This window comes from Mobula birostris, chromosome 22, assembly GCF_030028105.1.
Source record: "Mobula birostris isolate sMobBir1 chromosome 22, sMobBir1.hap1, whole genome shotgun sequence".
Classification (NCBI taxonomy): Eukaryota; Metazoa; Chordata; class Chondrichthyes; order Myliobatiformes; family Myliobatidae; genus Mobula; species Mobula birostris.
The window spans coordinates 28231548-28256311 of NC_092391.1; the positions used below are offsets into that span (position 1 = coordinate 28231548).

A 24764-nucleotide genomic window follows, 5' to 3' on the forward strand; every position below is an offset into this window, starting at 1 on the left:
GAACTTTACATTGTTCTTTATGTGTTTTACCCAAAACCAAGCACACTGGCCCAATTGCATTTTCACCCACAGAACTGCCACTCACTGGATGTTTTTTGTTCTCGCACCATTCTCTGAAAACTCTGGAGTCTGTTGTGCGTGAAAATCCCAGATCAGCAGTTTCTGAGAGACTCAAACCACCCAGTCTGGCACCAACAATCATTCCATAGTTAGTCACTTAGATCACATTTCTTCCTCATTCTGATGTTTGATTTGAGCAACTGAACCTCTTAGCCATCTCTGCATGCTTTCATGCATTGAGTTGCTGCCATATGATTGTCTGATTAGATATTTACATTAACGAGGTGTATAGATGTACCTAATACAGTGGCCACTAAGTGTATATACTCCGAGACCTCTTTCAGAATTGTGTCATCTAGTCTATATTTAACCTTCTCATTTTTCTAACCAAAATATTACATTTAGGTCTCTGCATTAAATTCCATCTGCCACCTAACCATCCATACCATAAATCTGTCCACACCTCTTTGAAGTCTATAACTACAGCCTGTACATTTCACTGTGACTCTCGGTTTTGACATCTTTGGGTGTGGAAACTTTGCCCTGGGCACCCAAGTGTAAGTCACTAACATTTTAGGCTACAGAATCACACAGTATAGGAGGCCACTAGCCGACTTTGCCTGTGCCGGCTCTTTAATAGAGCTGTTGGATTAATCTTGTGCCCTTAAGTCTTCACTGGTGATCCTCCAGATCTTATTCCTTTAATGATTCACTACTTTGATTGAAAGTTGCCATTGAATCTAATCACTCTCACACAACAGAGCGAGCAGCAGCCAAAAGCCCCTCCATCCCATTCCAACATGTTATAAGATCACCTAGTTCCATGGCTTGAGATGACTTCCTCTCCTTATTTCCATATCCCCAATTCTGGAAGTACCCAAAAGTCCATCTCACCCTTGAACATACTCAACACCTCAGCAGATAAAGTAGAGTTCAGAGATCTTCATTCTCACCCCCAAATGATCAAACCTTCACTCTGAGATGAACCCCTCATTCTGGACTCTACAGCTGGAGGGGGCAGACTCTTGGTATCATAGTCATATTTTATTGATCCCGAGGGAAACTGGTTTTCGCTACAGTTGCACCATAAATAATTAAATAGTAATATGTAAATTATGCCAGGAAATAAGTCCAGGACCAGCCTATTGGCTCAGGGTGTCTGACCTTCCAAGGGAGGAGTTGTAAAGTTTGATGGCCACAGGCAGGAATGACTTCCTATGACGCTCGGTGTTGCATCTCGGTGGAATGAGTCTCTGGCTGAATGTACTCCTGTGCCCAACCAGTACATTATGTAGTGGATGGGAGACATTGTCCAAGATGGCATGCAACTTGGACAGCATCCTCTTTTCAGACACCACCATCAGAGAGTCCAGTTCCATCCCCACAACATCACTGGCCTTACGAATGATCTATCCTGTCACTTTCTCCCAGAATCTTGTATCTGTAAGCAGAGTACCTCTTGCCCTTCAGAACTCCAGTATCCTCAGCCAGAACCAAACCAATGGTTAAAAACATGACAAGAGATGACACAAGGTAGGGTACAGGGAACAGTTTATTACATTTAACACAGAAACAAATTTAAATTGAAATGGTTGCAATCACAGGGCGCCCTGATCTGTGTGAGGGCCTGAGAGACCCTGCCCCATAAACTGCTGTCTCTCTGGATCAGAGCAGGATACTACCTGCACTGTTTACACTGACACCTCCAGGGACCAATCTGAAAAATCCCCAGGGTTTCTCCTCTCAGCAACAAAAGCCCAGCAGCTCAAAGCAGAAACTTCTGGGAAATCAGACAGTCAGTAACCAGAGTGAATTAGATTGTGTTAGAATGCTCAGAGTGGCATTCACTCAATACTGGAACACGATGGATATTCGGATGCCACTAATTGGAAATTTAAAGCAAATCTGTCAAATTAAACAGGGAACAATTCAGCTTAAAATCCCGAATGGTCCCAGGAACACTTGCTTTCACCCTGCAGACTATTAAAGTATTAACATTTACAATAATTCAGCGAAATTCAATCTAACAAAAGGGATAAAGTTTCATTTATACAAAAATAGATTTCTGTAGACATTTTTCTTCTTTTTTTTTTGTTTTTCAGCAAGTGTTCGTAGTGTCAACACAGACTGATCACCATCACGTCTCAAAATTGACTGACCACAAGAATGGGCACACCCATCAGTACAGCTCTGATCATCAGGGAGGGGAGAGGGCCGAGAGGATAAGAGAAACAGAGGTTCGTATTGTGGAGGGTGAAGAGAAATGAACACACATGCACATGGATAGAGACGGAGAAATGAAAAAGAGAGACCGACAGTGAACAACACACATACATATAAGGACAGAAAGACAAAAGAGGAAAGACAGATTAAGGAAGACAATAGGAAATGGGGAGAACTGTAATAGATTTTGATATGATTGACAAAAAGATTAAACAAAGTGATACACAGCAAACATAATTAAACATGGAAAGGAAGGAGATGGGCTGAAGAGGGCATTGCATCTTGAGTAAATTCTGCAGGACAGAGACTCCTGGCAAGCTCCCCTTCCACTGTGCTCCTGCCCAGTGGCTGTGTTTCGAGAGTGATCTGGTGTGAGCGCCTCCATTTATTGCATAACTTTCTGTGCTTGCAACAGTTTAAAATGCAATTTTTAACTTTTTTTTACAAAATTGCTGTACTTAAAATATTTATATTTCAGGTTAAAATTCAGATTTGAAGTAAAATAAAGAAAATAAAGACCAAATCAGGAGAGGACTGGAGAGAATCCGTGTACAAGAATGAATACCACAGCCCACGAGGAATGTGGGCAGAACTGAGGAGAATAAGAAGCTGAAGACAGGGACACGGTTAAATGAGGTTTAAACTCCAGTTATCCATGTTTCGGAAAAATAAACAGGAGCTGATCAAGGTCAATCTGTGTGAATCTCTGATGGGTAAAACTCTTCTCTGACCCCTACACTCCAAGGAGCAAGGGGAGGGCTGGAGAATGCAGAGCAGGGAGAGGGAGGGAGGTAAAAGGGGTCGGAGGGTGGGTGGAAATGGAGCAGAGGGAGGGTTAGTACTAGTGTAGAGGACAAGAAGAATTGTACTGATCAGTTTAAGTGCAGATTGAACACTTGAGCTCCTTAATTTTTAAAACCAAACTCCTTTTACCCGGTCACTTTGTACTTAGGGCTTGATCTTTACTCATTATTTGAATGTTTTCCTTAGCAGCAAAGAATCTTCAGGATGCAGGCCCCAAACCTACCCAATATTCACAAATGGAACTGGGTAGAAGGAGTCAACAAGACATCCCAAATGCACCAAACCATTCTTGGCAGCTCAGGAGGAGGATACTGATGAGGCCGTGTAACTCAATCATGCATGCAGGCAACTATTTCACTGATGTTACAACCGGCTCAAAGCATGGTATTTTGTGCTGAACATCAGCCTGCCACACAGCCAAGTTCACAATGGAGCAAGGTTGTTTTGTTCCAATTAATCCAAAAGACTATAAGGTAGTCCATGAAACATTCAGTCGGCAGACCAATTGCGTAATTGAGAACTGCTCTGGGTTCTGCATGGGTCTGGAACGTGTAAACATAATCTGTTCATTAGCCACATCTCTCCAGCCAGCTCAGTGAGAAAGCAGAGAACCGGGAAACAATCAGTATGCAGCTTGCGAGAGCCCAGATGGGAGAACTTGCAACTAAACTAGTGAGGGGGCAGGTTCAGAGGGAGGCCAGTTCCATCTTGCTTCACATCTCCATCAGAGAACTTCACGTTGGGAATGGAGGCCACCCAGGGTTCCTTGAAGTCCAACTTCCAGTGTTGTCAAATCTCTGTAGAGGTCAACAAGACCAATCCCTTGAGGCTACCCCACATGCCGATGCAAACCAGGAACAAGTTAAATGAAGCCTCTGCTGCACTCGGAGAAGAGTCAGGGTGCGTGCGGACACATGCACACACAGATACCGTAGATCATCTCGATAAGCAATTTGTCACAGACCCAGAAATCGATGCAGAGTGCATATAAAAAGAAAATTATTCCTTTGTCATCTCATTAATGAGGAATTACAGTTGAGGGTGGGATGCAGGAAGTGGGAGTAGGGTCTGTAAATGCAGAGGGGAGGCCAAGGATTTTTGCACTGAGCCTGTACAAAAGAATGGCAAATCTGCTTCTGGGCTGCAGTTTTCTCTTTACCCGCAGCCTGCCTAGGTCATCTGATGAGGAGCTTCCAGCATCTCCATGAGAAAAGTGTCAATGGGTGTGTCGCCAATCAGCTTGAAGAAGAAAAGGTGCTCCAGGCATTTCAGTCCGATAGAACGCAGAGCTGGTAACCGCAGCAGAAGCTTGGCAAACCTGTCCGGCAACAAAGAATGGATTAAGAGTTGTTGCAGAGGCGTGGCAAGCACTACCACACAAATCCCAGTACAGAGCTGCTGATTCCTGGCCAGGCATTCCTTAGTTCCTCAGCACTGAAGCACCCAGGCAACAGAACTGCATAGAACACAGTGGCCTCAGTTCCAACTCCTGTTTAGGACCTCGTGGTCTCACCTACAGCACCACATCAACCCCAACACCCCAGAATGGCAAAGAGTGGTTTATGTCAGTTTCAGTATCAGTGGGCAGGGATGAGGGTGGGGATCATGGAGATACAATTGTAGTCATGATCCCAGTTGTCAATCCGAAGCCACTATATCAAATTAGGATGACCAATGATTAACCACAGTGGTACTTTCCTTCACTAACAACAGTAGGGCAAAAGAATCTAGCAAAGGACAGAGAAGTCCATACACCAGGGAAATTGAGCAGGGTGTGTGGGACCCGTCCCCCCAGTGAGGGTCAGTGTGTGTGGGACCCATCCCCCAGTGAGGGTCAGTGTGTGTGGGACCCGTCCCCCAGTGAGGGTCAGTTTGTGTGTGGGACCCGTCCCCCAGTGAGGGTCAGTGTGTGTGGGACCCATCCCCCAGTGAGGGTCAGTGTGTGTGTGGGACCCGTCCCCCAGTGAGGGTCAGTGTGTGTGGGACCCATCCCCCAGTGAGGGTCAGTGTGTGTGGGACCCGTCTCCCCAGTGAGGGTCAGTGTGTGTGGGACCCGTCCCCCAGTGAGGGTCAGCGTGTGTGGGACCCGTCTCCCCAGTGAGGGTCAGTGTGTGTGGGACCCGTCCCCCAGTGAGGGTCAGTGTGTGTGTGGTACCAGTCCCGCAGTGAGGGTCAGCGTGTGTGGGACCCGTCTCCCCAGTGAGGGTCAGCGTGTGTGGGACCCGTCTCCCCAGTGAGGGTCAGTGTGTGTGGGACCCATCGCCCAGTGAGGGTCAGTGTGTGTGGGACCCATCCCACAGTGGGCGTCAGTGTGTGGGAAATCCTTTCCCGAGCAAAGGCATGAATTTTCAGTAAGTGCCGTAATATGTTCAGAGCCAATGTATTTTAAAAAAGTAAGATAGCATGTAATATCAGGATTTGACAGAAAGTGTTTTAGCAGCACTCTGAAGATTACCTGCCAGGCTGCTCTGGGTATTTCTGTTTGCAGTATCCTTCTAGGGATGCGTACACCTTCTCACGGAGGGCCTCCACCTCCCCAGGATTGGACAGGCCTTTGGCATCTGCAAGAAACAGAGCATCACATAATTAGCCAAGTGCTTTGGCATAAGAAATAGGAGCAGGAGTAGACCATCTGGCCTGTTGAGCCTGCTCCACTATTCAATAAGATCGTGGCTGATCTGGCCATAGATTTATCTCCACCTACCTGCCTTTACCCCATAACTCTTTATTCCCTTACTACGCAAAAATCTATCCAACCTCATCTTAAATATATTTACTGAGGTAGCTTCCACTGCTTCATTGGGCAGAAATAAAACTAGAGGAAAAGAATTTTAACAAAGTCCAAGGTCTTGCTCTAAGTAAGAACTGGAATTCAATTGTAGACAAGGTGGGAGAGTGAAAACCTGATTGGCTGAGGACTAACGAATCAGGAGGGATGGACTATGGGGGTATAAATTCCATGGGACTGAACATACTCAGGCATCATCCCTGAAGAAGATAGCAGAGTTTGTCATTGGAATGCCCGTTATAATTGATATGTACCCGGCTGGAAGTCTGAGAAGAGTTTATTCCTTATTTCTGATTTGGTTTTAACACACTCTATTTACACCTCCACCAACACACCTTCACTAATTTTTACCACCCGCCTTCAATATATCATTCAATATTAGTTTCCACTCTGAGACAGAGGTGTCAATGTGTTCTCTCCACCATCCTTCCCCTTGTCTACTCTTTAAAACATTTATTTTTAAACCTTCCCTTGTCTTAATGTAAGGTCACTGAAATGTTTATTCCATTTCTTTTTATATAGATGCTGCAACACATGCTACTTCAGCCCATTTCATCCATCAGTCCATTCCTGTTCCTTCTGTAGTCCTGCAACTTACTCTCCCTCAATGTTCATTAAACACCCCTCCTTAGTTCTTTTGCCACTTAGCTATACGGACGGACGGACCAATGGAATAGATAGATAGAAAGAATCAGAATTACAAAGGTTTGTAGCAGAAGAAACCCACACAGGCAAAGGGAGAATGTGTAAGCTTTATGCAGCATGTATACGTAGTCAGCTTGAATAATTCTAGCAGATCTATTTTTATTTCAATGTTCTTTCATAATTTCACTGAAGAATTTCAAAGTGGATTCGGTTGACCCTGGAGTTAGGCTTAAATCTGCAGCCTTCAGAGTCAGAGGGACGAGGCATGGCTGAGCATTAATGGAAAGATATAGCGCAATTAACATAGGGAAAGGGGGTTCAACGTCCCATTTCTCTAAAAGTATGTGAAAGCATTTTTTTTTAAGAATATAGTGAAGTTGTAATACATCAGCAAAGTAATGACTAGGCTACAATTCAAGGTTGTTGGGCAGCTCCTTATGGAACTGAGATGAAGGCTACACAGATACCTCAGGAGAAGAGCAGCAACAGGAGATGTATATTGTTAACCCTTACCTGGATTGAAGAGCACAATAGCTCGCAGACAGCCCAGCTCTGTCTTGTCCATTTGCATATCACGCATTTTAGAGACGAGCTCTGTTAGAACTCTGCAAGGTATTAAAGATTGGTTATAAAATACAGCTTGTCCCATCTACAGGCATTTCAACAGAAGCCAACAAATCCAATTCATTTTAAATTCTCCAAAACAGAATAGATGACTTTCAAATAGCACATCTCAGTATTATAGACACACTCTGCCATTTCACCTCCCGGATCTCTCCTCAAATCCCTCCTCCTGTCCAGTTTCCACTCTCAAGTATCCTGCCGTGGCCACCAGGGATGATTTTGAAACTTTTTAGAAACAGCCACCACCCTCCTGGGTCAGGTGACACAGGCACTCACCTGTCAAAGATGGCTCCCACTCCTGCACTGTGTGCACTATTCCGATGAACATGCAGGCCGGTCGCCAGCAGGATCCCATCTTTCACAGCTATAGAACGATGCGAGAATGAAGCGATGAGCAACTCATTCCAGCCTGTGGATATAAAAGCAGGAATCTATTAAATCGAAAACAGAATGCAGGATCTTACTACAAAAGCTTTTACACAAATCCAACTGAAGCTAGAGGCTAGGTATCCTGAAGTGACTCCCAAAGCTTTCCTATCATTTCCAAAGCACAAGTCAAGAACACAAAGTCACCATCTTTCTGGATGAGTGTTGATCCAACAAGAAGTCTGGGCTTTCAACACTATTTAGAACAAAGCTGGCTACCTGACACCCCATTCAGCATCCTCCACCACCATTATCATGGCTGTGTTGCATACTGACATTAGATGCATAGCCCACTTTAAGTGCACTACTTAAAATTGCAAACTGTATCAGTATAAAGGCCAAGGCAGCAGGCACACAGGAACAACACTGCCTGCAGGTTCTCCTCTGAGTCGCACACCATCCTGACTTGGATATACATCACTGCTTCTTTATTATCACTTAATCTATATCCCAGAACTCCCTACCCAAGAGCATCTTGGAGTACCTTCCCCAGAAGCTCTGTGCAGTTGAAGGTTTAAATTCACTATCTCCCTTTTTCAGGAGAATTTATGACAGAGAAATACAGAAAGGCATTACGAGGCACCCATATCCTGAAAAACAATAAATAATGAAAATGATCCCACCTCTGTTACTCTTCTTGGCTTTTCTGCACAATGCAAATTCTCCAGTGCCTTAACACATTATTATTAGTATTCTAGGTATCTACCTACTCAACATTATGGGTCAGATTGCAGCAATCTCTGATGCTGCCCCACTTTGGGCTTAAGTCTCTTCCCTCAACAAGCAGCATTGAACTCAGGGTTACTGGTAAGATAAATAGAGTCACCATTCACTGATCTTGGTGAACGAGCGAATGGAGGGAAATTCTGGTCTTTGAACATTTCCTGTGGGCAGGCTTTTTATGAGGAAAGGATGGATAAGCCTGGCTTGTAACTGTTAGAGATTAGAAATCTGAGAGGAACTTGACTGAGGCCCTTGGCAAGGTGGATATGAATATGTTGCCTCTTATGGGAGAATTTAAAGCTTGGAGGTTACTGTTAGAGATTACCTATTTATGACAGAAAAATATTTTTTTCTCTCCCCAAGGGCAGCAAGTCTCTGAAATGCTCTTCCCAAAACAGAAGTAGAAGCAGATTCTTTAAATATTTTGAAGGCAGAGCGAGGGAGATATTTAATATGGGAGTGAAAGTTTACTATGGGAATGAAAATCAAATTTGAGGTTACTACCAGGTTAGTCATGATGTTATTAAATGGTAGAACTAACTTACTCATACTCCCAATTTATGTCTGTATTCTTTAAATCTTGATGAAAGGATTGAAATTCCCCATTGAATCCTACCTCCTCCATAAAGCAGCTTAAACATATAGAACATAGAAAATAGAACAGTACATACCATAGAATGGGTCCTTTGGCTCACGATGCTGTGCCGACTTTTAAGCCTACTCTTCAATAAATCTAACCCTTTCTTCCTACACAATCCACAGCCCTCTGCAACACACAAAATGCTGGACGAACTCAGCAGGCCAAGCAGCATCTATGGAAAAGAGAACAGTCGATGTTTCAGGCCAAGACCCTTCAGCAGGACTGGAGAAAAAAGGACTGCTGTAAGGGTGTTGACCCGAAACATTGACTGCACTCTTTTCCACAGATGCTGCTGGCCTGCTGAGTTCCTCCAGCATTCTGCATGTGTTGCTTGGGTTTTCAGCATCTGCAGATTTTCTCTTTTTTGTGATTTCATAACCCTCTGTTTTTCTTTCATCCATGTGCCTATCTTAGAGTCACTTAAGTGTCCTGAATGTATCTGCCACGACCACCAGCCCCAGCAGTGCATTCCAGAAACTGTAAGAAACCTGCCTCCAACTTCTCCCTTAAACTTTCCTCAACTCACCTTAAAAGGATATCCTCTGGACTTAGCCACTGTGAAAAAGTCGCTGGCTGTCCATTCTATCCATACCTCTATAATCCTAACGCACCATTATCAAGTCACCTCTCATTCCCCCTCACTCCAGGGAAAAATTCTAATGCACTCTTCCTTTCCCTCAAGTTCTGTAATTCAGGCAGCATCCTAGTAAATCACCTCTCTAATGTTTCCACCTCTTTCCTATAATAAGGTAACGAGAACTGAACGCAATACCCCCAAGTGTGGTCTAACCAGAGTTTTACAGAGCTGAAAACTCAAAATTGATAAATCTACCGGACATCTGTCTTAATATTTCCTAATGTCACTCAATATCAAATATTACCTGTCACTTATGTAGCATTATGTGGTAACATAGTTCAGGACAACTTACAGAAGAATTAACAAACAACGAGAGATTTGGAGGCAAGGATGAGAACTATAAGATTTAGAGATTGCTGGCAGGGAACCAATGATGACCTGTTGGCACAAGGCTGACTTGAGCTACTGGTAAAGCAACACAATTTTGAACAAGCTCCAGTTTATACAGGGTGCTGGTTGGGAAGCCAGATAACACTTCTGAAAAGTGGCCCAAGATGTCTTAATTATTTTTATACAGGATGCTACACTAACACAAGTCGATACCTTCATTTGCATAAATCAATTCAGACTTTAATATTTCATTTAGCAATATGGATTGATCTCCAGTAATCAACACAAGCTCTGGGGAAAATTATCTGAATTCAACAAGAATCACTCTAGCTTTCCACTCTAGTTTGTTGATCAAGATCCATGCTGAGAACAGAGGCCAAACATCTTGCCAACTTACACCCAGCACGAACATGAGCTCATCCAAAACTCTGCTGTTTGTGTTCTACCCTTAAGAGATCTTCTAAAACTATAAAAGGTTATCACATTGAGGCTGTAGAAAGAAAGCTTCAACTTGGTGATTACAGCCTAACTAGAGGTCACTATGATAAGAAATCCAATAGGGAATTCATATGAAGCATCTTTATCCGAAGACTACAATTCACTAACAGTTTAATTTCTTCTTTTTAAATATCTTTTCATTCCTTTTCAAGGTGGCTAGGATCCTGTCGGAGTCAGTGATCTACAACTGGCACTCACACTGTGGGCCTTCACAGCACTGGGTTCCCACTCTCGAACCTCGCCAAGTGGCCTAGCATTTTCTATTATCTCCAGGAGCAACCTGAAAGATCCACACCTTCGAGTTGCAGCCCAGCAGCTCTGTGGATGATCCGATTCCTTGCTGGTGTCACCGACTGAAATGTCGCAGGAGATTGAAACATCCAGACAACAGTGCATGCAGCTGTCGAAATGCCTGACACTGAAACAGCGAGTTGTTGGCCTCCCCTTTCACTGTGGCAGGAGCGATGCCTCTCTCCCCCTTGTTAGTGAGTGAGAGAGAGAGACAGCCTGTGGGACGGCAAAGTGTTGGGATGGACAGTGGTTTTTGATGCACTACAGATCATGGTCTCGTTGGGGGCTTTGCTGTTGCTTACATGGCAGGTAGTGGGGGACACTGATGCTTTTGCTGAGACAGGTAGGGGAGAGGGAGGGGAGGGTTGATGCCTGCTGCTGTTTGTGCATAAGAGGTGGGGCTCTGGGGTTCCAATAGTTTGGGGATGTCTGTGAGAATTAAGAGTTTCAGGTTGTATGCTGTATACATTCTCTGATATAAATTGAACACTGAACCACTATTTGATGGGAATAATTGAGGTGGAAAATATAGATACATTTAAAGAAATGGACAAGCACAGAAGGGAGATAAAAACCAAGACAGACTAGAAAATCCCGGAGGTGGCTCATGTGGAGCATTGTCTGGCTGGATTGAAAGTATATATGATACAGAAACAGCTCAGTGTAAACACTGAACAATATCTGGAAAAGGAGAGGAGTTGCTCAGCACAATACATGGGAATTAGAGTTGCAAATCTAATAAAAGAACAAAAGGTAATGGTTAGGGATCTTCAGAATAACTTTCTTAGGGATTGGATTCTACGACTGTGAAACAAATTATCCTCCAGCAGTATTCTCTGATCACAGGCATACGAAGACACCATCCTATGACCTTCCCAGTTATTACCCCAAGTTACATACTTTTAGGAGAGGGAAGTGGCACAATGCAATAAATGCCATTTAATTAGCCAATAACCTCCAAAAGACCATTCCACCAATCAATGCAGAACAATGCAAGTTCAGCTTGATCTTGATTTCTGAGCAACCCAATAGCCTTGCATTTGATCACAAGACCCAGAAAATGATACTGATTGTCCAGGCATGAAAAACAAACCAGGAAACACACTTGGTCTTTCACTGAGAGGCACAGCACAACATGCCCTGGTAAACTCAATAGCATAACATAGATTGAATCTGCACAACAATGATACATTGTGTGTGTGTGTGTGTGTGTGTGTGACAGTGCGAGAGCAAGCGCGTGTCACTTGAAGGGATAATATGGAAATGTGACTTAGGGTCATACAGAAGAATAGAAGATTCCAGACAATGGGGAAGGTGGTTATCACGCTAATTGGGTTACAGGATTGATGAGCTAGGGTAGATCGGTACAATTAATGGGATAACAGCATTGGTCAAAATAAGAAATGCTCATTACCTGCCCTCAGAAGAATAACCTGGTCGTCCAGTGGGAGCTCTGAGAAGTGTGGAATCCGCTTGGCCCACTCGACCAGCGTGAAGAGCTGCTTGTCTGCTGCTTGACAGATGTTGGTAACTGGGTCATTTGGCTGGCCAAGAAACAGAAGACTATGTTAACACACAAGCTTTGATTGCAATGCCTGAAAGTGCAGGAGCACAAGCATTCAAAATAAAAGTCAAAGATAAAAGATTTATCTTTGTAGCTGCCTTATGAATGAGAAGGTCTAGAAGGTTACACTAAGATTTAGATGAGGAAAGCCAATGGAGTCTGGAATGCAACATGAACACCACCATGGTTGGATTGGGCATAATAGCCAATTTTTGAGACATACACCTAAATGCAATTGATAATTACTAACTATAGCTGATGAACTGAGCTTGGCACAATGGTATAGTGTCCACTTCCTGGGATAAGTGCAGTCTAGGGCAATAAAAACAGAACTTTCTGGAAACAGTCAGTAAATCAAGCAGTCTCAGTGGAAAGGGCAACAGGTTAATCTTTAGGCCAAGGACCTTTCATATTGATCACTGATTGCATGCAGTATAGAGCACATAAACTGGTCCATGTCAGCATTCATGTAGCACTCAATGAAGCACTTCTCATTAACTGCTTATCTTTCCACTGATACTACATGACCCACTGAGCATGTAACAGACATATTCTGTTGTTGTTTCATATTTTCACCAATTGCTGACTTATGAAATTCATTTATTTTCCAGCTGGCCCATTTGATTGGCAGTTTAATAACCAACCTAGGCATTTGTTGTCACCATAATAAGTGCACCATGCAAGGCAATAAAAGGTATACAGGAGGTAAGTATCGAAACTATTTTGTAGTTTTGAACACCTGGACTAAAGCACCTCTCAACTTTCGTGCTCACTATTGATGAAGGAACCATACAGCCAAATTTGTGTGCATTCAGGTTCCATAATTAGCAATGAACAGCAAACAATCCATTTTAGCAATGCTGATAATGAATTTGCCCATACATATGAAGAACATCTAACTTCCTCCTGAGAGGACGGTTGGAGCTCTGGCTCAGTGCTTGATCTGGTACAATACAATGCCACATCATTGGTAGCACTGATGGAGTACTCAATGATGTGGTAAATGTGGTATAAAAACTGGAATTTATTGCAAGGTAAGTGCAGGGATTTGCTACCATCCCATGTCAGTGGTGAGGCACCAGGTTTTGTTTTTGAGCACTGAAGTTTGCCGTGCAATGTAGACATAAGAATTAATTGCTTTATCATGTAAAATGGGCACTGAAACTTAATGCCATAGCATTTTACCCACAAGGGACAAGAACTTGAAGCAAAAAACAAACTGCTGGAGGAACTGAGCAGGTCAAACAGCCTACATAGAGAAAAGGAACTGCTGTTGTTTTGGATCAAGACCTCCTTCAGTTCCTCCAACCGTTTGTTTGTTACTCCGGGTTGCAGCATCTGCAGTCTCTTCTGTCTCTAGAGACTAAAACTTCTGCTGTATTGCTGTGACAGTGGAAATTATTTCCTTTAGATGCAGGCATTGGAATTCATTAGCATACCTCCACTGTAGTAGAATTACTGCTGCTGTGTTTAGACCATCACGCAGCACGTCCATGTCACACAGGCTCTAGTTCCGAAACGTATTAAATTCTCATTCGGTACTGGAATTTCTTTTTGTGGCTGTGCTTACAGGGCCCAGGATTTATTGGAGTGCAGTGTGATGCAAGCACAATGATTTGTGCTGTGTGCAGTGTGTACTCACTGAGCTGCTGCCCATTCCGAGGTTGGAATCGATGTAAGTCTCAGTCTTAGGCTCTACAGCCAGCTCTGCCTCCACTATCTTCTCCACTGGCATGTCCTCGTTGGCACTGCTCGTTGATTCCACCTCATTCTCATTCCTGTCCTTACCCCGCTGTCTCTCCTCTTGTACAGCTGCAGGCAAGAAAGGGGATAACTGTTGAGGGTCCCAACTCAACATCACTCAACAGATCTCCTCTCAACTGTGCAAACAACTCACATGTAGTAATGACACTTCAGAAACCCACTCAAAGCCACCTGTCCCACACCCCAGCCTGGTTTGTTTCTTTCAAAGCAATTTTCCTTCCATTTTGTTCTATTCTCCCCTTTGCAGGAAGTGCCTTGTGCTGAACTGTGGGTCCCATACTTGCGAGGCAGCCTTCAGTGAGCATATTCCACCTCACAAGCAAATCACCCAGCCCAAGTTTTCCCTCAACCCAGGTCTTTCAGCAGGAGTTACTGAACAGTGAGCAGTGTAAAGATCCCAAACTGCCTCTCAACTTGCTCACTCAGGGGAAGTTGCAACAAACGAGGACTTTGGGAGAGATACGAAGAGTGACTGCCATTGATATCAAGTCAGCATTTTTGGCATCAAGGCACCTTGGTAAAAAAACAAGTGAGTGTTGAATGGCAATGTTCTAAAGGCCAACACAGACTCAAAATGAAATACAAGATAGATGATTGAAGCTCAGGATGTTTCCACATGATTGAACAATTCTCAATTCCTTAAGACCATTAGAACATCCATCCCATTGAGTCTGCTCCGCCATTCAATCATGTCTGATTTATTTTCCCTCTCAACCCCTTTCTTCTGCTTTCTCCCTGTAATCTTTGACACCCTTACTAATCAAGAAACTATAACCTCTGCCTTACATATACTCATGCCCTCCACAACTGTCTGTGGCAATGAATTCCACAGATTCACCACCCTCTGGCTTAAGAAATTTCTCTTCATCTTCGTTCTAAAGGAACAGCCTTCTATGCTGAGGCTGTGCCCTCTAGTTCGAGACCTAGATCCTTCCACGATTTGAAACATCCTCTCCTCATCCACGATACCTTGGCCTTTTAATATTCAGTAGGTACAATGAGATCCACCCTCATTTTTCTAAACTCTAGTGAGTACAAGCTCATAGGCATCAAACAGTCCTTGTGAATTTCATTTCCAGGATCATTCTCGTAAATTTCTTCTGGATCCCAATGCCAGTACAACCTTTCTTAGACAAGAAGCCCAAAACTGCTCACAGTACTCCAAATGTGGCCTGAGCATTCAAATCACAATTCTCTGCAAATGAGGTGACTTGCGGCTGTATAAAGGAAGCTTGGACAACATTCAAGCATAGGTAAGACACATCTGCGACATTGTTACACTGACCAATCACTGTCTCCCACACCAGAGAATCTAACCATCTATCCTAGCATTCAGAAGCATTACCTTAGCTAAATTCTGTACCATCCATATCCTGATGGTCACCCATGACTAGAAACTTAACTTCCCATGCCATGTAAATACCGTGGCTATACAAGCATGAGACAGGTTAGGGGCTGTGTGGTAAGTAGCCCACTCCATGGCATGCCAAGGCCTTTCCACCATCAATATTCAAGGTATAAGTTAGGAATGTAATGGGACACTCTCTCCTTGTCTGAAGTTGTGCAATGCCAACAACTCTCGAAGCCTGGCACCACCCAAAACAATGCAACTCACTTAATCAGTACCCAACTTTCACCCTGAACTTCATGCTCTCCACCAACAGTGCACAGTGGCTTTCACGAGTACCAGTTGAGTAATAGCATCTCCCAAACCCTCAACCACTACTGCCAAGGAAAAGCATACACCATTCCTTACGAGTTCTATTCCAAGTCACACGAGTCCTTCATCATTCCTGCACTCTTCATCCAACAGCACAGTGGGTTATACTTTCACTAGAAGAACTGCAGTCATTCAAGGTGGCAGTTCTCCACTACTGTCTCAAAGGCACTTAAGGACGGACAATATTTGTTGGCCTTGCCGGCAGAAGTCCCAGAACTCAAAAATGAAAATAATAAAAATTGTGGTGTTCCTCCCACTATCAGATGAATTTCAGCCTCATCTAACACTCAGGATGCACTGCAAAGAAGAACCTATGCATTCTCTGTTGACAGGAAATTTAATGCACATTTCTGCAATGAACAGACACTCCAGTTAAATAATTTGGTTCTGAAGAGGAGTGGAAAAACACAGAACCCCGGAATCACACACTCAAAATTCAAAACCTGTAAAGGACATGGAGGATCTTTAAACTCGAGACCAGCCTTTCTCAACCTTTTTGTTCTGGACGAACCGTTGAAATAGTTTTCAGGTCTCAGGGAACCCGAGTAAAAATTATTTTATCTTCACCTCACAGTACGTTAGTGTGATCAGTAAGTTGTAGCTACAATAATCCAAAAATAATTGTCAATGTTCTTTTAAGTAGAGAGTGAATTTTTAGCCAACCTTTCTTGAAAAAGATAATTAGCTTAGCTTACCTTTTTGAAATTAATCTCTTTCTTTCCCTTTCATAAATTTTTACAACTCATAAGGCAAACATAATACATTACTGTTAAATAACTGGCTTAAGCCAAAACAGGATTTAATTTTTCTAATGGGAGCTTCAGTAGATTTCATTTAAATAAGGTTTGTAAATTGATTTTAATTAATGCTATTTACAACATGAAAATTTATTGACAATGTTGGATAGTCAAGTTACCAAAAACCATAAGCCAAAGCAATTTGAATGAAAATATAGCCTAAGACACAATTTTATACAAGACTTTGCAAAACCATTTTCTTACTAAGCGTCATGATCAGGCTCAAATATAGGCCTAGCATGTGAAACCTATGCTTGTTTTTTGCTGCACAAATACTCAATTCTGGGTCAAACTTGAGATAAGCACACAAGGTTTTCACCTTCAACTGATATGAGACTATCTCTGTCCTTATTGTTGATGCTTGTCAAACAAGAAAAAGCTTGCTCACACATGTAAGAGGTTGAAAATTGCAGCAAAATGATCACTGATTTCCTATGAATGGCAGGATGCTCTTCTTTCACAGAAATCCAGAACTTGTCCAGGGGCAGGTCAGAAAATCTCATCTTGAGTGCATGATCAGACTGCATCTCACAAAGTTCTTCCTCTTCCCTCAAAGTTTTCAGTAAGACTCCAGACTTTCTGATCCTTCCTCACTCTTAAGCCCAAGCAGCAGTGGAAATATTTCAAGATTTCCTTTTGCAGCACGATTTTCCAAAGGTTCAATTTCCTTTTAAATCCAAGAATTTTGTCACTTGAAGTCAAACCATTTTCTCCAGGGCCTTGCAGAGACTTGTTCAACTGGTTCATATGATGAAAAATGTCTGCTAAGTAAGCTAGTTACTGCAACCATTCTTCATCTTCAAAACACTCAGCAAAATCTGCCCTACTATTTTCTTGATTCACCTTTCAGCTCAAACACCCTGTTGAGAACCCTTCCTCTGCTAAGCCACCGAATTTCTGTATGTCGCAGGAGATTGGTGTGCTCTTTGTCCAGATTTTCACAGACTTTTTTTTTAAAAAACATTCCGATTGAACTGGTGGTCTTTGTTTAATAAAGTTAACTATTTTTGTGGCATCATCCAGAACTTTTTTCAATTTCATCTCCAAGAGTTTTTGACATCAGCACCTCTCTGTGAAGAAAAGCAATGTGTTGTGACAACGTCAGGATATTCTTTTTTTTAAACGAGAGAAATGAAACGTCTCATGGAGCCAACCACTGATGGGGCACCATCAGTGCAGATGCCAATACAGCTCCTCCAAGCCACACCTTTTGTTTCCAGAAATTAAGACAAAACATTAAAAATATCTTACCCTTTGCTTGTTTCGGGCAGCTGTTTTCAATAGTAAAAGATTTTTTTTAACTTTCACAATCATTTACAAATCTTACAAATGCTACATGACATTTATTGGTGAAATCTGTTGACCCATCAACCTGTTTAGAGAAGCTGTTGCTTTTCAGTTTATCACACAAAACCTCTTCAGCATCATGTGATGTCATAAATACGTTGACTGATTGTACCGTTTGAGAGTGACCACCTTCTCACCCAAACATAACCCAGGCAAGAGCCCATTCTCGAGCTACTATATGCAGACGACTGCACTCTTCACACACACACACAGGAAGCACTACAGGCTGCAGTCACTCAGTTCACCAAGGCTGCAAGGGAGTTCAGCAAGGCTGCAAGGGCTTTCGGGTTAACAGTCAGTCTAAAGAAAACAATGATCCTCCGTCGGAAGCCACCTCGTGGCGTTTACAACCCACCACTGACAACCACCATCGCAGCACAGCTAAGCAGTTCACCTACCGTGGGCAGCATCATCTCCAGCAAGGCTACGGTAGTAAGGGACATTGACAATCACCTCGCCAGAGCTAGCAGTGCCTTCGGGCACCTCCAGAAACTTGTGTGCAAGAACAACCACCTGCGTCTGTCCACAAAAATCTAGGTGTACAGGGCTGCCGTCATCACAACACTGCTATACCGCTCCAAAGCCTGGATCTTGTACTGCAAGCAAATTTGGTTGCTCCAGCAATTTTAACAGTGTTGTCTCCGCTCCACCATGGGTATCAGCTGGCAGGATCACATCTCCAACAACGAGATCCTGGAGAAGGCTCAACTTCCAAGCACTGAAACCACTCTGTTGCTCAGTCAACTCTGGTGGCCAGGCCATGGGTCTTGCATGGACAACTCCGGGTTACCAAAAGCAGTACTCTACAGAGAACTCTCTCAGAACGAGAGATCATGGCGCCCTGCATAAGAGGTACAAAGACCAATTTAAGCAGCAGCTCAGTCAGACAAGTATCGAGGTCAACAAGTGACAGCAGCTGGCTTGTGACACAGACCGCTGGAGAACACTGATCCACGTCGCAGCCAAGAATTTTGAGGAATCCAGAAAAGTGACTGCTGAAAAGAAGAGGAGATGCATGGAGGATCCTACGACCTAAGCACCCACATCCTAGCTCTTCCCGTGTCCTTACTGCTCCAAAATCTGCAGATCCAGAATTGGCCTCTATAGTCAGCAATGATCATACTCTCGCTCCTGAGGACCCTTCTTCCTTCCTGATCTTCACAAGCAAAGAACCAGCCATCATCATCACTGAGCATGAAACCTTTTCAATAACTTGTAGTGCATCTTGTCCTAGCATTTTACCCACTATAATTTTACAGGCTGGCATTATTAGGTTCTCATTGACTGTATGACATTTTCCTCTCTGGTTAATAAGTTCTGCTACTAAATATCTCGCTTCCTGTACTTTTTACTGACTGTGATTTTATTAACAAAAGCTTTACCCTGTTTGTTTTGAGATTCCAGTAGTTGTTTAAAATAATCAGCACCTTTATGTCTCATATGGCTGTGATTTGTAGTTAAGGGTTTTTTCAATTTTGCTGGAGCCATTGCTACATTTGTAAGTTATTTGCTACAGACAAGGCACAATGGAATAGGACAACTTGGATTACCAGTCCGTATAAAATCCATTGCTAAGTAGCTTTCATCGTAAAGACAGACTTTTTTTGTGTCTTTTGTTGCACTAGTGCAGTGAAATGACTCAGAAGACTGTAATTCAAAAATCATCACGTTGGACCGTCAGACATGTCTGAAAAACAAAGGGGTCAATAAAATATAAAAATGGGTGTGTCCATTCAATGCTCGGAAACCGCACTTCACGCTCATCAGCCTACTGGCCTTCATTCCATGCAATACAGTGCTCACCAATTATCAACGGCCTCCCCTATCTCCCATCAAAAACTGAGAATGGACTCAACCAAAGAGACGCAGCCTTACTGCGCACTGCCATAGTGGGCCGAGAGACTAACAAGATTGCTCTCGGGGCTGCTCAGTTACTGCCCACCACTGCGAGCGCTAGCATCACACATCGCACGAAGTTCGAAAAACGATGGGTTTTTTTTAAAAAATCACCATCTCTTGCAGAACCGTGAGCAACCTTTCACAGCATCCCAGTTGAGAAACCCTGCCCTAGACAGAGACTAGATACAAAAGCAAAAATGCTTTGTTAAACCCTCATACTTCTGGTAAAGCCTCCACTTAAGTAATGTATGAATTATCCACAATTTGGAAAGGATATCAAGGCTTAGGAAACTGCACAGGAGGTTTGCTACAAAAAAATCCCAGGAATCAGGGATTTCAAATATCTGCGCAAACTGGAGACGTCAGAGCTGCTTTCCTTGCAGTGGGAAAGTTTATGGAGAAATTTAACATGGTGGTTTAAGTGACCACAGTTTAGGAACAGTAAACAAGTTACTGCTGCCACTGGCAAGAGCAACAGCAGCCAAAGGGCAAAAAAAATTGTCAGGATTGATAAAAGGGGAGATGAAGAGTTGTTTTTAGAACATCTGGAATGCATTAGTCAAAAAGACAGTGAAAGCAGATTCAGAGGCAATTTTCAAAATGGAATTGGAAAAAGTATTCTAAGGAAAGGTGTAAATGGGTAGAGCAGAACAGCAGAGAAGTGGCACTAATCACTCTTTCATGATCTTGTGTAACAGATCACATGGACTCTTCCTGTGCAGAAAGATCCAAAAGCAGAATTAAAAGGGAAGTCTGGAAATTTATGCAAAGCAGACAGATTCCAAACACAAATTCCAAGTAGATTTATAAGCAGCAGTTGAGTGATATAAAGGTTGCACTGGTAGAATCCCATATCTTTTCAGTGTACAAGGACAAAACATCAGTGCAAGGGTCACACAATCACAATTGCAGTAGATGTGATATTCAGATTACCTCAGAGATGACGATTTATCACTGGGTTCCCAAACAACCTCGGCTCTTTTTTTATCCCAGACTAAGGTAATATGCCATGCATGAAAATGAGCACAAATACCCAATTCATTGGCAAAACACCACTGAGAACAAATGCCAAGACCTTTATCCTCAATCTTATATAGTTTTCTATCTGTAACTACTAATACATCCCAACGTTACTTAGTACCAGATTCACACCCAGCATTACAATTCTTCATTGTTATACATGATGAGGTCATACCAGAAATCTGCTGAACTTTATAGGGTCAGCCTTGTACACACCAATAATGAAAAAGTGCCAGCCTTTTCCTTAATGTTGTCTATAGATTTGTGTGAAAAGCAATAAAAAGCATTGATTGGAATAACACTGGCTCAAATCCACTTCTTGCTGAACAACTGTTAACAAGCATTTAGTGAAGCTCTAGGTAGAAGGCAAAAACTGTGAAACTGCAATATGATCCGAGGAGAACTTGCTCAAACAGCAACTCTTTAAAAAGGACAGTGAGTAAAGTGAGTAAGTGAGTAAAGTTCAGAGCCTGGAACCTAGACAGCTGATGGCACCAATGGTAGAGCAACAAATGCCAGATTCAGGCAAGAGTCCAGAAGTAAAGAATGCAGAACCCTCAGAGTATTGCAGAGGAGTCAAGATGATTACCGAAAAGGAAGAGATGAAGGCACGTATCATTTGAACACAGGATGAAAATGTTAAAATTAAAATGAAAATTCCAAAGAAGGAACTGAATATGAATTTGAAAAGCAGTTATTTGTAGGGAAAAGAGCAAGGAATCAGTTTTAATTGGATAGCCCTTACTGAAGGTCAGTACAGGAATAATAAGGTGAATGTCATTCACCTGTGGTTTAAGATTCAATGGATTCAGGACAGCATACTCTGGTTTCCCAGGCTGACTGCATTAAACTTCACTTAGAATGAGTTTATGGTATTTGGTAAAGGATGTATGGAGCCCAAGGGGAATTCAACATAGATCTGAAATTTAAAAAGTGGCGTGTAAGACAATAGGCATGCACCAAAAACTGTTAGCACAGGTGGGGCAATAGGAAGTTCCTTCAGGGTTTTAACGAGGAAGTAGACAAGTTCCTCTATATAAATTGATCTCTGGCCATAAATAATACGAAGCTAAGTAGGGGTGTCCAAACCTATCCACAATAACCTAGCCACACCCATCATCCTGATCTAATATATCACTCTGCATCAGTCTCCGGTATCCCCTGGCAATTCGTTATCTGCCATCACAGAGTGATGCTGCTTTGATTGCATTCTCTCAACAGGGAGCAACCAGACTAACGACAAGGTCACTCCAAATAATGATCTTTAGTATATTTTAAGTTAAAATTTCAGATATGTATAGCAAAAAATATCTCAAGACATTTCAAAGGAAGATTACCAGACAAAATCTCTCACCAAACCAGATAAAAAGATTTGAGGTACATTGATAACTAAAAGTTTCAAAGGTGAGTTCTAGTATGGCCTTAAAGAATTCCCTCTAAGCTTCTCGCATGCACAGCGTGCAGTAACTGAAGTGCTCCCACACATATAGACTTTGTTGTTACGCAGCTGGAATTTTCTTTTACATAACGTTAATATAATTTTGAAATTATGCTAATATATTGAAATACATCTTAATATAATTGTGAAATACCCTATTATGTGTCACGACATTTTGAAATTATTGTTTTAGTGAAGAATTAAGAAGTTTTGATCCAGTATTGCAAAGAACAAATTAATGAATTGAACAATCCAATCAGCAACTACTGCTTTAATATTTTACCCAATCCACAATATCGGGTAGCATTAACTATCCTTAATGACGTTTTAGAAGATCTGGCCTCTCTTTGTAAATCCCTGGAGAAAAGCTGTTTAATTACAATTGAAGCACTGCAGTATGCAAAAGCAAAAAATAGCAAATTATGGTCACAGTATCTTGGCGATATCATTTACTGGAATGACGAAGTGAAAGATCTGCTTGCATCTCTAAGTTCTGACATCAATATTGTGCCTATTATTTGAGTCATTCAATGTGTGTGTTATCATTTGGATATTAGATTTCCTGAGAAGGAGTTAACAGAATGGCAAACTTTTGATCCTGTTGCTGCTGAAAACACAACCAATTCTGAATTTGAAAAAGAGAATGGTTTACAACTGACAAGAAAAAAATTCAAAACTATTACAGACTATGACAAAAGCATTGCCTCAAAACTATTGCAGCAATACTGTGATTTCAAATTTGTCGTTTCTGAGAAAGTTAAGGCTAGTTCAATTAAGATGCTTACTGATATGTTGAACGTCGTGCTTAGAAACGAAGAATTTGAAAAACTGTCAATTCTTATTGACATCGTTGTAACATTTCAAGTTTCTAGCACTGACTGCAAACATGGATTCGGTCTTATGAATTCAATCAAATCTAAATTCAGAAACAGACTAGAAGTGGAACACTTGGATGATCCAATGAGGATTAAGATGTATCTTTCATTGGATGTGAAATAAATCTGAACACGTTCATAGACAATAGATTTGTAAAAAAAAGACAGGCAAAAAAAGTTCACGAAACTTGAGAGATTTTCTTTGTTGTTCTGTATTTCATTATACCCAAGTAATAAATAAATTCATAAGTACAGTACTATGCAACAGTATTAGGCACATATAAATAGCTAGGTTGGATGGTGGGGTAAAGATACATCTCTACCAGAGGTGTAAGGCACTCCTTCCTTCCGCTAGCCTGCAGGTCACCCTTGGGCAAGGTGCAGCACCTGCTTGGCCCACCCCCCCCCCGATCAGGGTCACATGAAGCCATGGAGCAGGTGGTGAATGGTCGTATGTGCAACTGGTGCATATCACAAGTCCTGGTTATGCGACCACTGATGGCAGACAATCTCGGAAGATTATTGATGAAGTCTGGGTTCACCTGTCTTGTAAAGACACTGCCCAGAAGGTGGCAATGGCAAACCACTTCTGTAGAGAAATTTGCCAAGAACTATCATGGTCAAGACCATGATCCCATACATCACGTGACATGGCACATAATGAATGAATACAGCTAGGGTGCCCAAGACTTTTGCACAGTACTGTATTTGCCAACGTGGAGCAGGGAGCGAGTCTGTAAATCATGGGAGCAAAGGATTCTAGGAACGGAGAGGGCGGAAGGCCACAGGAGGGATGTGGTACAGATGGCAGAGAAGGAGTGCCAGAGGCAGGTGTAGCACGAGTGCAGACATACCCAGCCCTGAGACACCAGGCAAGGCCATTTGATTCCAAATGATCAATTTATTGATCATTATAGAAAGTCTCTCTTGTGCTTCCCACTCCCTCTCCTCTTCTCTCTTCCTTTTTATTCCTAACCATGATTCCCTCCTCCCTGCTCCTTTCCCACTCTGTCCACAGTAGACCCCCATATCAGAATCCAATTTATCATCGCTTACATATGTCGTGATTTCTTTTTGTGGCAGCAGTACAGTACGATACACATTACTACAGTACTGTGCAAAAGTTTTCGGTACCTTAGCTATATATATGTGCCTAAGACTTTTGCACAGTATTATGTGTAATTTTTCAACTTTCATTCTAAGTATTCACAGTACATATATTAGGAAAAAAAATTTAAAGTGTTGTGCAGTTTTCAGGCCACGTAAAAATTTCTTGCTCAGAATAATGGTTGGTCTGCACACCTGTAAAAAAAATGAGAACATTGCTGAAGGCACAACCATCATTAAGGAAGCAATTAAGACTGGGTTATGGCAAGGTCCCACAATTAAAGGAGTGCAAAGTTCATAGAGGATTATTGGGCTGGAGGAGATTACATAAGAGACAAGGTCAAATATGGATTTGGAAACAAGAAAGATAAATTAAAATTCAAATGAGGCAAAACACAGAAAACTTGCAGGCAACAGGCCTGTGCTTTATTCTATGGGATGGTATGATGAGTGAACGGAATCCTGCATAAATTAGGAGAGATGTGCTTTGAAAGAGCTGAAGAGAGCCTTGAAATAATTGAATTTAACAAATATGCAAAACCTT

The 24764-nt window shown here is 42.3% G+C and overlaps 1 protein-coding gene across 8 annotated transcripts in view; it reads right to left on the reverse strand.

Annotated features, from left to right (window-relative positions):
* Positions 1 to 1575: 1575 nt before the first annotated feature.
* The window catches only part of rxrab (retinoid x receptor, alpha b), a 117839-nt gene continuing 94650 nt past the window's right edge, over positions 1576 to 24764 (reverse strand). For all 8 annotated transcript variants that reach the window (XM_072240469.1, XM_072240473.1, XM_072240476.1 and 5 more), the window contains 6 exons: positions 13896 to 14065; positions 12104 to 12233; positions 7421 to 7553; positions 7034 to 7125; positions 5543 to 5648; positions 1576 to 4405 (listed from right to left, as the gene is read on the reverse strand). In XM_072240469.1, the coding sequence (XP_072096570.1) occupies positions 4258 to 4405; positions 5543 to 5648; positions 7034 to 7125; positions 7421 to 7553; positions 12104 to 12233; positions 13896 to 14065 (779 nt within the window). In that variant the 3' untranslated portion in view covers positions 1576 to 4257. The remainder of the gene's footprint in view (positions 4406 to 5542; positions 5649 to 7033; positions 7126 to 7420; positions 7554 to 12103; positions 12234 to 13895; positions 14066 to 24764) is intronic.